The following is a 13172-nucleotide window of genomic DNA, read 5'->3' on the forward strand; positions in this document are numbered from 1 at the left end:
AGCCCCGGGCTTCCCCCCTCTGCCCACAGCCAACCCCACGGGCCCAGGGGAGCGGGGCCCGCCGGGCGCGGTGGAGGTGATCCGGGAGTCCAGCAGCACCACGGGCATGGTGGTGGGCATTGTCGCGGCGGCGGCCCTCTGCATCCTCATCCTGCTCTACGCCATGTACAAGTACCGCAACCGCGACGAGGGCTCTTACCAGGTGGACCAGAGCCGGAACTACATCAGTAACTCGGCCCAGAGCAACGGGGCGGTGGTGAAAGAGAAGGCCCTGGCCGCCCCCAAGACACCCAGCAAGACCAAGAAGAACAAAGACAAGGAGTACTACGTCTGAGCCCCCAGAGCCCCCCGCCGGCACCGCGCCCACTGCCAGCTGTCCCTCCCAGGACAGCCCGGGGAGGAGGGGCGGCCCTCTCCCTGCCGGGGCCTGGGGACCCTCTCCCTGGCCTCCTCAGGCTTCTCTCAGAAGAGGAAACGCAAAAAAAGAAAAAGGAAAAGGAATAACCCCGAGCTGTCCCCTTCCTCCTGCTGCCCGCGGCACCGCACTGTCAACCCTGAGGCTGTCTGTCCCTCTGGGCGACACGCCCACCAGGCAGGGCACTGCTCACAGCCCTGGGTTGATTTATTTTTTTAAGAGGGGTAGTTTTATTTTGGTGGGGTTGGGCGGGAAGGAAGGCTGGGGGTTTTGTAAAGTGTCCACTATGTGTCTTGTTTATTTCCCTCAATTTTTTCTTCCTCCTTCCCTCCCTCTTGCCTTCCTTCTCTTCCCGAACTCTCCAGTCTCTCCAGGCTTGCTGTGTCTTTCTGTCCCTGCGCCCCCTTTTCTTTTCTTTGTTTTTCTTTCCTTTTTTTTTTTTTGGTGTGTACATCTGATTTCTCCCTTTCCCCCTTTTGGGTTTCCAGAGTTGGTGGGAGAAGGGCGGGAGGGTGGGCCTGAGGCAGCCCAGTGGGTGGATGGGGAGGGGCAGGGCCCCACATGCCCCTGCTCCCCTCACCAGGTGAGGTGCCCCCTGGGGCCACCCAGGGAAGGGGTTCAGGCCCTGCTAAGGCCTGTTCTGAGTGCCTCCGCGGGCGACGTGCATTGCTGGGGAAGCTGCTGGAGGAGCAGGGTGGGGGGTGGGGGAGGGGAAAGGCAAATGCGATATATATTGAAGACAAATAATCTAGATACCACAGCAGCAGCCTGTGGCACCCGCTGGGCACAGGTGCAGGGAAAGGAGGGAGCAAGGTGGCATCTGCAAACTGCTGGGGCCACCTCTTGGCCTATGGGCTCCCTGCTCCCCAGTTTTTTTTCTCTCTTTGTTAACAAATGTGTCTGAGTCTTGGAAAACACCCCAACCCCAGAAATGTGTGGGAAAAAGAAAACAAAAACTTTCCAAATTCCAACGGTCCTGTGCAGTTTGTTTGGGGTGGGTGCCTTTAGGACTCTGGGCTTGGCTTTGTGCTGGGCTTGGGGTCCAACAGAGCTGGTAAGTCGCCCTGGAACTTGAGCGTGGCTTTGGGCTCCTGGCACAACCTCTCCTCACCCCCAGGTCCCTCTGTGTGGGGATGAGGAGGAGTCGCTCGCTCGCTTGCTGGTGAGTCTGGCTGATCTCTGGCCATGGTTCCTCGGACCTCAGCTTCTCAGAGGACTGTGTGTACCAGGTGCTGACTTGGGGCAGGATGGACGCTGCTGACCAGCATCCAGCTTCGGAGGGAGGTGGCTGATGAGAGCATCAGTGCTTGGTCCAGGGGGTGCAGGAGTCAGTGCTGAGTCCCAGCTGCTTCCAGCCTTCCTTTTCCAGCCTTTGCCCCTTCCCTGTACCACCAGGACCTCGTAGTGGTTCTGGATCCCAAGGGTGGCAGTGGTGGGTGCTCGCGGCACTTGACACATGAGACGTGACTCAGCCACGTTGCTGTCGCTCAGGGCTCCCTGGTTTTAGAGAGGTTCCTGCCTCCTCTCCCAGCTGTTTTCTGGCCCCTTGGTGCCCATCACCCTCCACTGCCTTCTCTGGTGGATGGCCCACCCTTGGAGGCTTTCCCCAGTCCCAGTGCCAGACAGTTTTGGGCCCGGACTCCTGAGTGCTGGGAGGGTCTCACTGGGCAGAAGACTATCTCTTGGGGGGTAGCTGCCACCTCTGCACAGCTGCGGAACCCCGCTCAGGCTCGTCTGTACCCTGCTTTCCCTCCATCCTGGGAAGGAGCTTGTCTTCCGGCCCTCCCCAGCACAGTGCTCTCTCAGCCCTTTTGAGAGTCCTTCGAAGCCCTATCCAGAGTGAGAGAACAGGACTCCCGCCATCCCCAAGGGTGGACTTCCAAGGACTTGGCCTCTTTTTGCCTTCTTGGGGTTGAAATTCCAGTCCTGCTGCCTCCAGGGGATCCCTGCCTTGGAGCCTGGGTGTCAGCATCCTGAGGTCACCTTTCACCACTTGTGAGAGTCTGGGGAGCCACATGTGGGGTGGAGCTGCCAGGGTGTCCTGTCCTTATGCTGGTGATGGCCTTGGTCCTCTGCAGCTGTCTCTGCCCAGGGATGAGGCTTTCTCAGGTTTCCCTTTCCCTCATGGTCACTGGTCAGAAAAAAAAGGCAGGTAGATAGGAATCCCTGGGACACAAGGGCAGGAACGTCTTATTCCAGACATTTTTAGAGTGTCCCTGAATGAGGTTGGGGATAGCCCAGGGGTTGGAAGGATGGCCTGGGTCCCTGTGGTCCGGTGGCTGTGTGACTCCATCTTTCCCTCGCTGAACAAGGAGGCTAAGAGCTCTGTTGTAAGAGGAAGGGTACCCGGCGTGGCTGCTGACTCAGTGCACCCAGTCTGAGTGCACGCCAGATGTTAAGTGTAGCACCTGGCCTGAGGTGGGCTCCTCGGGGTCTGGCTCACTGGACAGTGACCCCAGGAGAGACCCAAACAGCATCTGGGGGTTGCTGAGATCCCTGGAGCTGGACTGATTGACAGGGGCTTGGGGGGATTGTGTCAGGAGAGTCCACCTTAAGCACCAAGGACTGGTGCTTGTGGAAGCCCAAGGTGGAGTTTGGCTGATGCCCTTTGTCCTTAAAGAACTGCCCCCCTCTTGCAAGTCAGTACAGAGCCTGAGTGCCCACTCTGCCCCTCTAGGCACAAGCACTGGGGTGAGCTTTGGCTTTGATGGGGGCAGGAGGACAGTTCTTTGAGCCCCTTTCCTCTGTCACCACCATATGAGGCCTCTGCCACCACAAGACAAGATAGCTGGTGGTCCCAGGCCCCTCTGTCCTATACCCAGACCCCTCGGCCCCTCCATGGCGGGGTCCCCATTAGTGTGTCAGGAGTCCCTGTGGTGGGCATTCAAGAGGATGAGTCCCCAGGGGAGGCCCTGGGGAGGGTACACACTGAGCTGCGGTGACACTGCTCACTCCCTGGAGTGGCCCTCAGTGACCACTCCTGTGCAGTTGGCAGAGGGGTGACATAACCTAGAGACAGAATCCCTGGGTGGTCCTGGAAGGTTGTACCACCTAGAAAGACCGGGAGTACAGCCACTCTGAATGTGGGTGGAGGGACAGCCTGGCCTGTTTGGTGAGCAGGGGGGACATTCTGGGGGAGGAACAGGGGCCATTTTCCCTCTGGGTTCTGCCTTCTGAAAGTTTCTGGACACCCTGGGGCCCCAAGAATATGGAAGGAGGCTAGGAACGACAGGTGCTGTCAGCCAGGCAATGGGCAACACAGAACGGAAGCCAGCATGTGCAGACAGGCTTGTCTTGGGGTGTCTTTGCAGCTGAAGTCTACTTTTTTTAGAGTTTTTTTGAGACAGCCTTTCTGTATAGTCCAGGTTGATCTTGAACTCACTATGTAGTCCAGGCTGGCCTCGAACTCATGGTGCTCCCCCTGCCTCAGCCTTCCAAGTGCTGGGCTTATAGGTGTGCAACACCACACTTGGTAATAAGCCCTACTTCTGTCCTGTCGGTCTAGGGATCTTTACCGAAGTTGGCCATCTCCAAGGACATGGCTCTGGAGCCAGGGGCTGCAGTCGACAAGACCAGGCAGGTATGGGGATCCTGTCCTCTGGGGGCCAGGACCTCCTGTTTCCCACTGACTACATGATACAGAAGTGTCTGAGCTCTGGGGACCCAGCTGGTGAAGACCTGGCGTGCAGCTCCTGCCTCCAGCAGAGGCTCTGCAGAGCACTGGGCTGCCCTTCCCTTGAGGGTGCAGAGGATCCTGCAGGGCCCTGGATCCTTCTGGGAGGTATGAGAAGGCCCTACTGCAGCTCTCAAGAAGCATCCCAGTCTTCCCAGGCAGTGAGGCTGAGGTGTCCCCGGGACATTGTGTCACCCAGAGTTGACCCTGGAGACCTACATTCCAGGGCCAGAGTCCTGATCTTGCCTCCTCCTCGCTGTATGTCAGGACCTTCAGCTTCTTTGAGCTTCAGTCATCCTGTCTGTAAAATGAGGCAGCTTCTACCTCTCTGGGTTCAGGGGAAATGAGCTGGTCCTCTGAGGAGCCTGGCACGGTGTCTCTGCCTGACACATGGTGCAGGAAAGCCTCAGTCCTCTCCTCCCCCCACCCCAGAGGAGACCCTGGGGCTCCTTGCTGGTGCCCCTGAGTGACAGTGTGCTTTGTCCCATTCGTCACTCTTTATTCCATCCTTCATGTGAATGCAGCCACCTGGCCCTCCGGGAACTCATTGGCAGGTGGGAGGGCAAAGACAAGCGTGCAGCTGTGACCATGGGTCAGGGAGTCACTGGGTCTTGGGCAGACCCTGAGTGTCACTGTGGAGGTGGGGAGGAACCGCAGGCAGGGCGTGTGGCCAAGCACATGGCAGGAGTGTGCTGAGGGTGGCCATGAGCCAAAGTGGCTGGGCCAGGCTGCCACAGGCCAGGGGTGACACTGAGGGGTCAAGACTTTGTTGCTGGTGCTGAGCTAGGAGAGGTGGCAGTCAGCTCTGAGCCCTGGGCCCAGTGGGCAGTGGGAGGCGAGCAGTAAAAGGCATTCCCTGACCTGGCAGCCATGGAGGTTGGGGGTGCCAGGGTGGTGAGTGGACAGGGCAGATCCCTGCCAATCAAGGGTCCTTTGGCCTTTCTGTGCTGGAGGGGGCTCCTGACAGTGAGCGGTACCAGGGAGGGCAGCCCTGGGACCCTGGAACTAGAAGCCTTCCTTCCTTAAGCACCTCCATTGCCTCCAGAAGCTACTTCCTCTTCTTCCGCAGCACATTGTGCGTTGTGGCCTCGCAGGAGGCTAGAGTCGTGTGGATGTCAGGACGGAGGGTGCTGGTGTGCTGTGTGTTGCTTTCTTTACTGCCCTGTTCGGGAAGGACAGAGTGAGGTGTGTTTCAGGGTGCTGAGTGACCTCCGACCCTTGACCTTTTTCCATCCTGCAGACTCAGGCGATCTGTTCAGGACTGAGCCTCCTGAGCACATGGTGGGGTGGGGTGGGCAGTGACAGCCCTGTCAGACACCTGAAGCTTTAGTTGGGCCAGTGAGGACCCAACGCTAGCTAACATAGCCTGCATTCCCCTGCCAGAGGGCTGACTCCCCACTCTCACACTTGTCCCTTCTTAAGGCGGAGCTGGGCTTCCTGTGGTGGGATGAAGGGCAGAGGGTAAAGCCACACTGGTGGCCACGGACTCGGTCCTGGGCCTCCATTCTCTCATGGTGTGCTGTGTGACTGTGGGCTGGTCCTAACCCTCTCTGGTGTCTACTTCCCCCTCCCCTGTTGAATGGAGAAGAGGCACCCAGACTACCCTGTTCTGGGGTTCTCTGGGGAAAGGGAGGCGAGGGAAAAGGCAGGGAGTCAGGGAAGGAGGGGGCCCCAGGGCTGTTCACTTACTGGTTCTGCACGTCTTGGAGGGTGTCGGGCAGTGGCAAGTTCTGGGTCTCGGGCAGCAGCAGTGCAGCCAAGCCACCTAGCACTGGCACTGCCCCATATACCAGCAGGGGCAGCCAGGGGCTGTGGATGCTCAGCAGTTGGACCAGAGGGCCCAGGATGGCTCCCAAACGGGCAGCCATCTGACCCAGGCCCACAGCTGTCATCCTGTTGGGGCAGATGTACTGGTGAAGAGCTGCTTCTTGGCCCTTGGCCTTGACCTTCTACCAGGGTCCAGCCCCTCTTGGTCCAGAGAGGCCCCAGGCATCAGGCCTGGCTGGGACATACTTGGGTCACATGGAAGGGAGACAGCATCTCGAGCATCGGAGTCCAGAATGCCTTGCCCCTCCCTGCCCAATCCCCCACCTCCCAGGACAGCCTCACCTGAGCACAGTGGGGAAGAGCTCACCACTGTAGACTGTGACACAGGTGAAGGTAGCCCCCAGCGACCCCAACCCCAGAACAGGCAGGGCTGACCGTAGTGACCCCATCTCTGCAGACAGAGACAGGTTGGCAGGGTTGGCATCCAGAATCTTAGGAGCAGTGGGGGATCCCTTTATCCCAGGGGCTTCTCCCTGCACTCCAAGCCTGCAAAATGTTTCTAACTGGGGGGGGGTCCCAAGTGACTTACGACTGTACTTCTGAGGTGTTCCCACCCAGAGCCAGACCTTGGGGTCCTCCTCAGCGCACCCACCCTCTCCTGCTGAAGTCCATCGCTGTTCTCCTTTTCTGCCACACACATCCCCCATTCTGCCCCCGGACTCTGGCCACTGCCACCCCCAGCACATCCACGGCCCCCAGCAGGGCCCTTGCTAGCCAGGCTGCCGCTCTGCTCCGGCACTCTCCGTGCAGGGGACCCCGGGTCTCTGTCTTTGACCCTGACCCCGTGGTGCTTCCCTTGGGTGCTCGTGCTGCTCACCGTATGGCACCAGTGTGTTGGCCAAGATGCAGAGCCCGGATAGCACCAGGGAGCCGGCCTGTGTGGGGCGGCGGCCCAGGCGGCCCAGCAGCAGCTGGGTGCCCATCTTGGCAGGGATGTCCACAACCCCGACGAGCACCTGCAGCAGGAAGATGTTGCTGCTGCCCAGGGCCTGGAGGTCCAGGACCAGGCCATAGAAGGTGAAGCCAAAGGCGAACCTGGGTGGGGACAGAATGGGGCTGGGGTTAGGGCTGCTCTTTTCCTCTTGTTCTGTGACTTCATTTCCTATCTGTCAAAGGGGCGCGTCTTCGGGTTGGTCAATGGGAAGCATTGGTGAGGAGCTGGGGTGCAGACCCAGGCGGAGGAGGCAGAAGCTAGGGGTGTCTCCCTCTCCTTTGGTTGTTTTGTCTGGGAGTGGGCACCTCGTGGGAGTAGCTATGGCTCCAGCCTCCCTCCAGGCTGCAGTGGCTTTGGTCTTCGCTGGGTAGCCCACCCTGGTGGATTCTCACAGTAACCCCACTGCCTCCTAGAGCCTCCTGGTAGGTGCCTGTGCCTGTCTGTGGCTCCCTGATTGCTCACTGTCCTATTTACCCTGAAGGCCACCCAGCATCTTGGTCTTGGTCATGAAGCTTATCTGCCTGGCCCCTTATAGCCCCCCTCAGGGAGCCCCCTGGTCTGGTGGTTCCTGTCGGACCAGAGGAATGGGGGCTGTGCTGTAGGAGGCCAGCCCAGATCCTAGTCTGTCCTGTGGTGAACTGAGGCCCCGGGAGGTGTAGGCAGGCACCTACCAGCACAGCATGGAGATCCAGGTCCGGAGGCGCAGGCCAGGCATGTGGAGCAGGGCACCCAGGGTGGTGGAATCCTGAGCCCCACTCAACTCCTGCACGGCTGAGAGCAAGCCCTGTGGGGTGGGGTGGCATTGACTTTGGGGCTCCCAGTGACTCTTTCCCAGAGACCCTCAGCTCTGAAGAGCTGGGGCTCTGAGCAGGGTCAGGGAGAGAGCTGAGGGGAAGGGTTGGGGGAGGGCCTGGCCCCACCTCACCTCCCTGGTCAGGGTGTCCCCTGTTGTCCTCTTCCGGTTAATGGAGGCCACCCTCTGCAGCTCCCGCAGGCCTTGGTCCAATTTGCCCATGGTTAGCAGCCACTGCGCCGACTCTGGCAGCCACCTGGAGTGGGGCCATGAAGGGGTCACTGGGTGTAGCTCCAGGGCCTGGCCTGCACTAGCTTCACGTCTCTGTCCCTTTGTTCTCAGTCTCCATGTGCACAGGCCAGGCTTACTAAGGAAGTAAGCAGGTAGTAGTGAAGGGCACTGAGGTTGTTTGCAGCCTGGTCATTGAGGCCACCTCTCCAGGTGGCCCCTCCTGCCTCCTTCCTCCTTAAGTGTGGAGTTGGGGCCCCATGTCCTCCTGTCCCCGAGCAGGCTGCTGGCGGTGTGGGGACTATCTTGTCCCCTTGCCTTTTCCTTAGTGCCCCATGGCCCTTTCCTTGCCTCACCTGGGAGTGAGGCCACACCTGGCTGCAGTAAGCCCTCTCTGTGGCTGTAGGACCCTGTGCTACAAGGCTGCTAGGGTCCTCTACTGTCCTGGCACCCCCTATGTCTCACAGTCCTCCTGTCCACCCCACAACTGCATCTTCCTGAAGTCCCACACCCACTGGCCAGGAAAAGGGCCTGTGACATCCCCAGCTGTCTATCTGCACCCAAATGGCCACCAGTGCCTACCTCTCTAGCCTGTGTCTGACTCTTCCTGTTCCTGCAGCAGACACGGCTGCCTGACACTAACCTGGCTTCTATGACCCTCGACATCAGCCTAGTCCCCGTGCGCCATCCCATCCAGCTGCCCCCTTGACACTGGTCCTGCTTCTGGGCCTGTGCTCATGGAGGTCCCCAGCAGGACACGCTGTCCCTGTGAACAGCCGCAAAGTGGGGCAGCTGAGGCCACGTGCGCTGGGGCACCGGGCACCTCCGAGTTTGTAGGAGGGGAAAAGAGGCCTCCAAGACAGGTGAGAAGTGATGACCCGCGCGGGCTATCAGACTTTGAGGGCAGTGTGGGAGAAGGGAGTGCGGGGGCCTCCTAGGTCAGCGTCTAGGGGGCTGCTGCGTCTTCGGGGAAGCCTTGAGGAAAGCAGGTGTTTGTGGGGCTCAGACACCAATAAGGCAGCTGGGGACATGAGGCTGGGGGTGGGCAGGACAGAGAGGACTCGACGGACTTGGAGCTGTTGGCTGTTGAGACCTACAGGGAGAGAGTGTGGCCTGTGCTTGCTGTGCACTATGGGGGTCACAGTGCGACCGTGCCCGGGGCCTGGAGGGTGCATAGCAGATGGGGACTCCTTGGGCACAGGAATGCACCTGGGGTGCCAGCCCTGGGCTGGAGGGTTGTGCCGGGCTCCCAGAGCCCTCTTCCAGCTCCACGACCCTGGTCTCTGGCACCTAGAGCCTCTGCTTCCAAGAAAAGGGGGCTCCCACACCAGGCCTCCAGGAGAGGACAAACACTCCTTCACGGGGAGAGGGTGGGGCACCTACCACGAATAGGCAAAGCAGAGGAAGAAAGGGGCAGAGAGGGCCAGCTGCAGCTGCGCCCAGTGACGCAGGCCATAGGCCACGGCGGCCATCAGGATTTGGCCGAAGCTGAAGCCCAGAGAGTTCAAGGTCATCATCAAGACACGGGCCCGCGCTGACGTCCACTCCATCACTACGAGGAGGGAGACCCAGAGGTCAGGCCCAGGCCCGCCTCATGCTCTTCCTGTGTTGCGCCCACCCAGGGACCTACAAAGACTGGTCGTGTTCATCATGACAGCTGCTACCGCGAAGGCTGCCAGGAAGCGGAAGAGGCAGTAGAGTGAGAAGGCGGGGGTGAAGGCAGCCACAGTGCCCGACACGGCTATCTGAAGGTAGCTCCAGGTCAGCACCGTCCTGCGCCCATACCTGCAACACACACACACTGGCCAGTCACGGGGAACTGAGCCACTGAGAGCCCACCCTGTGCTTGCTACACCTCAGGCCAGACCCACGCTGTCCTCCATAGAAGGCTGTGCGCAAGGAGAGAACCCAGGACCCACTTGGAAGCCATGCTGAGCAGGAAGTGAGTTCATCATCCCCAGGAGCACTCAAGCAACACTGAGGACAGGTGCACGGCCCGGCAGGCTTTGTGTGTTTATTTATTTATTTGAGACAGGGTCTCAATAAGTCTCCTAGTTGCCTAATCTAGTCTGGGGCTCATGACCCTCCTGCCTCAGCCTCTGAGAGTGCTGAAGTTACAGGTGTGCACCACCATGCCCAGCCACCCAGCAGGTGTTGCCAGTGAATATTTGACAAGAAACAAGGATGCTCTACAACCCCAGAGTAAAGTGAATTCGTGGCTTGGAGAGGGAGAGATTCTGGACTGGTGACCCATGCCTGTAACCCCAGAGCTCCAGAAGGTGGAGGCTGGACAGCTGCAACTTCCAGACCAGCCTGTGCAATTTAGTGACTTAGCCAGACCCTGTCTCAAAATAAGAAAAAGAAAAAGAGATAGGGATGTAGCTCAGTGCAATAGCCCTGGGTTTAATCCCCAGTACAGGAAGAAAAAAAAAAAGTGCCAAGGAGGAAGGGGCCCTGCCAGGACTGTGGTGCTCACCTGTCCGAGATGCGGCCGCACACCACAGCACCCACCAGAATCCCAGCCAGGAAAATGGATTGGGCCATGGGCTTCAGGGCCTGAGAGTCACACACCAGGTCCCACTGTGGGGAGAGAATGCAGACAGGCTCAGGAAGAAGGCAGAGCCTAGGTGGCAAGGGGAAGGGACAGATCCCAGGGTCACAGCTTCTGGGGTCACAGACCAGGGCCCGATGGGACAGAAGGACACGACCGGCATAGCATGGCTGGGTCTTTTGAGGAGTATCTCATTGCTCCTGGCTTAAGCCCCCTCACGATTTCCCGTTGCCTAACTGGCCCATGTCAAGCCCGCTCTGCCCCTTTGCCCTCTTCCCCTCCTTTCCCGGTCTGCAGTGGCCACCTGAGCTGTCCCTGTTCTCCGCCCCACAGGTTGATTCCCTTCTGTTCTTACAGAGGCCCCTTCCTACTTGCTGGGACAAGCTGCCCCTCCCCACTGGCCCAGATTCAGCTGATGCCCCTTCATAGAAGCTACTTGGATTTGTCCCTGCCTTGGCGAACCCAGTAAATAACCCAGTCCTCAGTGACTCGGTTACTGGGGTCACAGCTCAGTGTCAGCCAGCCAAGACCTGGTGCAGGACGTCGGAGGAGCCTGCATTCAGGTGGTCTCTGGACATTAAGTCCCGCCACCCTTTCCCCTGTGGGACACAGGGCTGGCAAGGGGCTTTGCGCCAACCTGGGGTGAGGGAGGCCCAGGATCCCAGAACACGATCACTTGTGCGCAGCCAGTTGTGATCTGTGACTTTAACCTCCAAGATGCCAGAACTTGGAGTAGGGACCTGGTGGCACTTACCTTGGTCACCACAGTGGCGGTGAAAGTGCTGTGGTCGTACACCCAGCCATCCACACATGGCTCCGTGGCAGCCTCACTCCAGTTGGTGGCTGTGGCATTGGGGTCCAGGAGCTGCCACTGCGGCTGGCGGAAGCGGCGGCATGGGTGGGGCCGCTGGTTGGGGCCCTGTGGGATGGATACAGCCAGGAGGGCCTCAGGGTCCAGGGTCCCAGGGACACTGTCCTGGATGGTGCTATTGTCCAAGAGAGGCACCCAACAGCGGTGGCTGGGCACAGCGGCGGAGAAGTTTTCCAGCATGGTGTGGGTGGTGACATACAAGATAGGGACCACCAGAGCCACCGTCTGGAGAAACTGGAACCTGCCCAGGCTGCCAACTTGGTCCAAGAGCTCAGGAAATGCCATGGGGCCTTCTGGGGGCCGAGGAGGGCCCACTTCACAGAGGCCAGCTCAGGGTCACAGGGCCGACGCTACAAGCCTGTTTCTCCTACTGTGGCGCCCACGCTGTCTTCCTCAGCTGGACAGCTGGGAGCACGTCAGGTGCCACCAGCTTCACAGAGCATCTGCCCAGCGAAGGACGGTTCCAGCTGACACCTGAGCCTGTGCTGGGACCCTCTCCCAGCTGCAGCTGGCCTGACCTTCGGCAACAGCTGAATTGGGGTTGGGGAGGATTAAAGTGTGACCAGGGTCCACACTGGAAGACAACCTAGCAATCATTTTCTTAAACAAAGTTTAACTGGCTCTGAAGGAAGGGAGATGCCAGTGTGAAAGCCCAGCACCTCCTCCGCCCATGGGTGGGCCTGGTTTCTGCTCCTGGGGCAGCCGGGTGCTAGGGCTGCCTGTCCTGCTTACCCAGGAGAAGGTGGGCAGGGGTTCCCCTAATCTCCAGGTTGATGTGAGCCTCAAGCTTTATCCTATGTGTCCCCCAGACTTGCAGCCTGTGAGCTCCACTTTAGTCACCAGCTTTGCTGTGACCCTTTTCTGAGCCTGGGCTGGGGGTTCCTGACACTCCTAGGTGCCCTGTGGAAACCCTTGATTTCAGACTGCCCACAGCCACCCTGATAATCTCTTCCCCTTCCCAAATCTACTCCGCCCAGGAGCTGTGCCAGAGCTCTGACCTCCCACCTCGGGTTTCTTCCTGGAACCAGTGTCACCCTTTCCTGTCTCCTGCTCCTTACTGTCTTGTCCCCACGGTGGCCAAGATTGCCAGCTGCCCTTCCTAAGGGTCTTTCCCTCCCCGCCTGGGTCCTGTCTCTGCTCCTGTCCCTCTAACCACCCCTATATGACACACCTGTGTGCCAAATCCTCCTCAAGAGCTGGGCAATCTGGGTCCAGGACAGCTGGTGATGCCTCACAGGGGGAGGTGGCCAGCTACAGTGCACGCTGGAGAGTCCGGGGGGGCCAGACTGGGCCAAGAGCACTCCTGGTGTGACAGTCTCCAGGCTAAAGGGCCAGAGAACAGGAAGCAGTAGATGTGTGTGCACGAGTATGTCTGTATGCACACGGTGAACGTGTGTGCCAGCACGTGTGCAGTATGCCCATGCATGTGCAACGCAACAGTGAGTGCCCCCAGCTGTTCATCCTCAGGTACTTTTTCTTTATTTTTGAGACAGAGTCTCTCTACGTGGTTCAGGCTGGCCTTGAATTCACCGTGAAGCCAGGCAGGCCTCGCTCTAACTCACGGGGACCCTTCTCCCTCAGCCTCCCAAGTGCTGGGATCACAGGTGTGCGCCACCACGCCCGGCCTGTTTTGTGTGCTGCGGTGTCCACAGCAGAATGACTCCTCTCATCTGCTTACTTTGCTCCCCCTTGCTCCCCTTTGCCCTTTTGCACAGCTCACCAGCCACAGCCTCTTTTTCTTCCTGAACCTTGCTCCCACCTCATCGGCGCTTCCCAACCTACTTCCCCTGTGCCGGCTCACTGTGCTCCTCCTTTGTGCTGGAATCCCAGGCTGGGCCACATCTTTCATGCTACATGTGCCTCCTCCTCCAGGTGGCTCT

General features: G+C 59.3%; 2 protein-coding genes across 27 annotated transcripts in view; one reads left to right on the forward strand and one right to left on the reverse strand.

The window, feature by feature from the left end:
* Nrxn2 (neurexin 2) overlaps positions 1–1386 on the forward strand; it is a 97893-nt gene extending 96507 nt beyond the window's left edge. For all 24 annotated transcript variants that reach the window (XM_010636061.3, XM_010636062.3, XM_033756594.1 and 21 more), the window contains one exon: positions 30–1386. In XM_010636061.3, coding sequence (XP_010634363.1) covers positions 30–334 — 305 coding nt within the window. In that variant the 3' untranslated portion in view covers positions 335–1386. The remainder of the gene's footprint in view (positions 1–29) is intronic.
* A 3171-nt stretch (positions 1387–4557) lies between these two features.
* Positions 4558–12193, reverse strand: Slc22a12 (solute carrier family 22 member 12). Of its 3 annotated transcripts, XM_010636064.3 has the most exons (10): positions 11176–12173; positions 10347–10450; positions 9501–9655; positions 9254–9422; positions 7775–7898; positions 7521–7633; positions 6733–6950; positions 6198–6306; positions 5778–5981; positions 4558–5250 (listed from the first exon to the last, which is right to left on the reverse strand). In XM_010636064.3, the coding sequence occupies exons 1-10, from the start codon at positions 11575–11577 to the stop codon at positions 5187–5189; spliced, it is 1662 nt and encodes a 553-aa protein (XP_010634366.1). In that variant the 5' UTR covers positions 11578–12173; the 3' UTR covers positions 4558–5186. The 3 variants fall into 3 exon arrangements, with proteins under 3 accessions (XP_010634366.1, XP_010634368.1, XP_010634367.1); XM_010636065.3 differs by lacking the exon at positions 4558–5250 and having other exon boundaries at positions 5911–5981; positions 6223–6306; positions 11176–12193; XM_010636066.3 differs by lacking the exons at positions 9254–9422; positions 9501–9655 and having other exon boundaries at positions 4560–5250; positions 11176–11936.
* Positions 12194–13172: the final 979 nt, after the last annotated feature.

The sequence above is a fragment of the Fukomys damarensis genome, unplaced genomic scaffold (assembly GCF_012274545.1).
Source record: "Fukomys damarensis isolate Sample0158 unplaced genomic scaffold, DMR_v1.0_HiC HiC_scaffold_27, whole genome shotgun sequence".
Taxonomy (NCBI): Eukaryota; Metazoa; Chordata; class Mammalia; order Rodentia; family Bathyergidae; genus Fukomys; species Fukomys damarensis.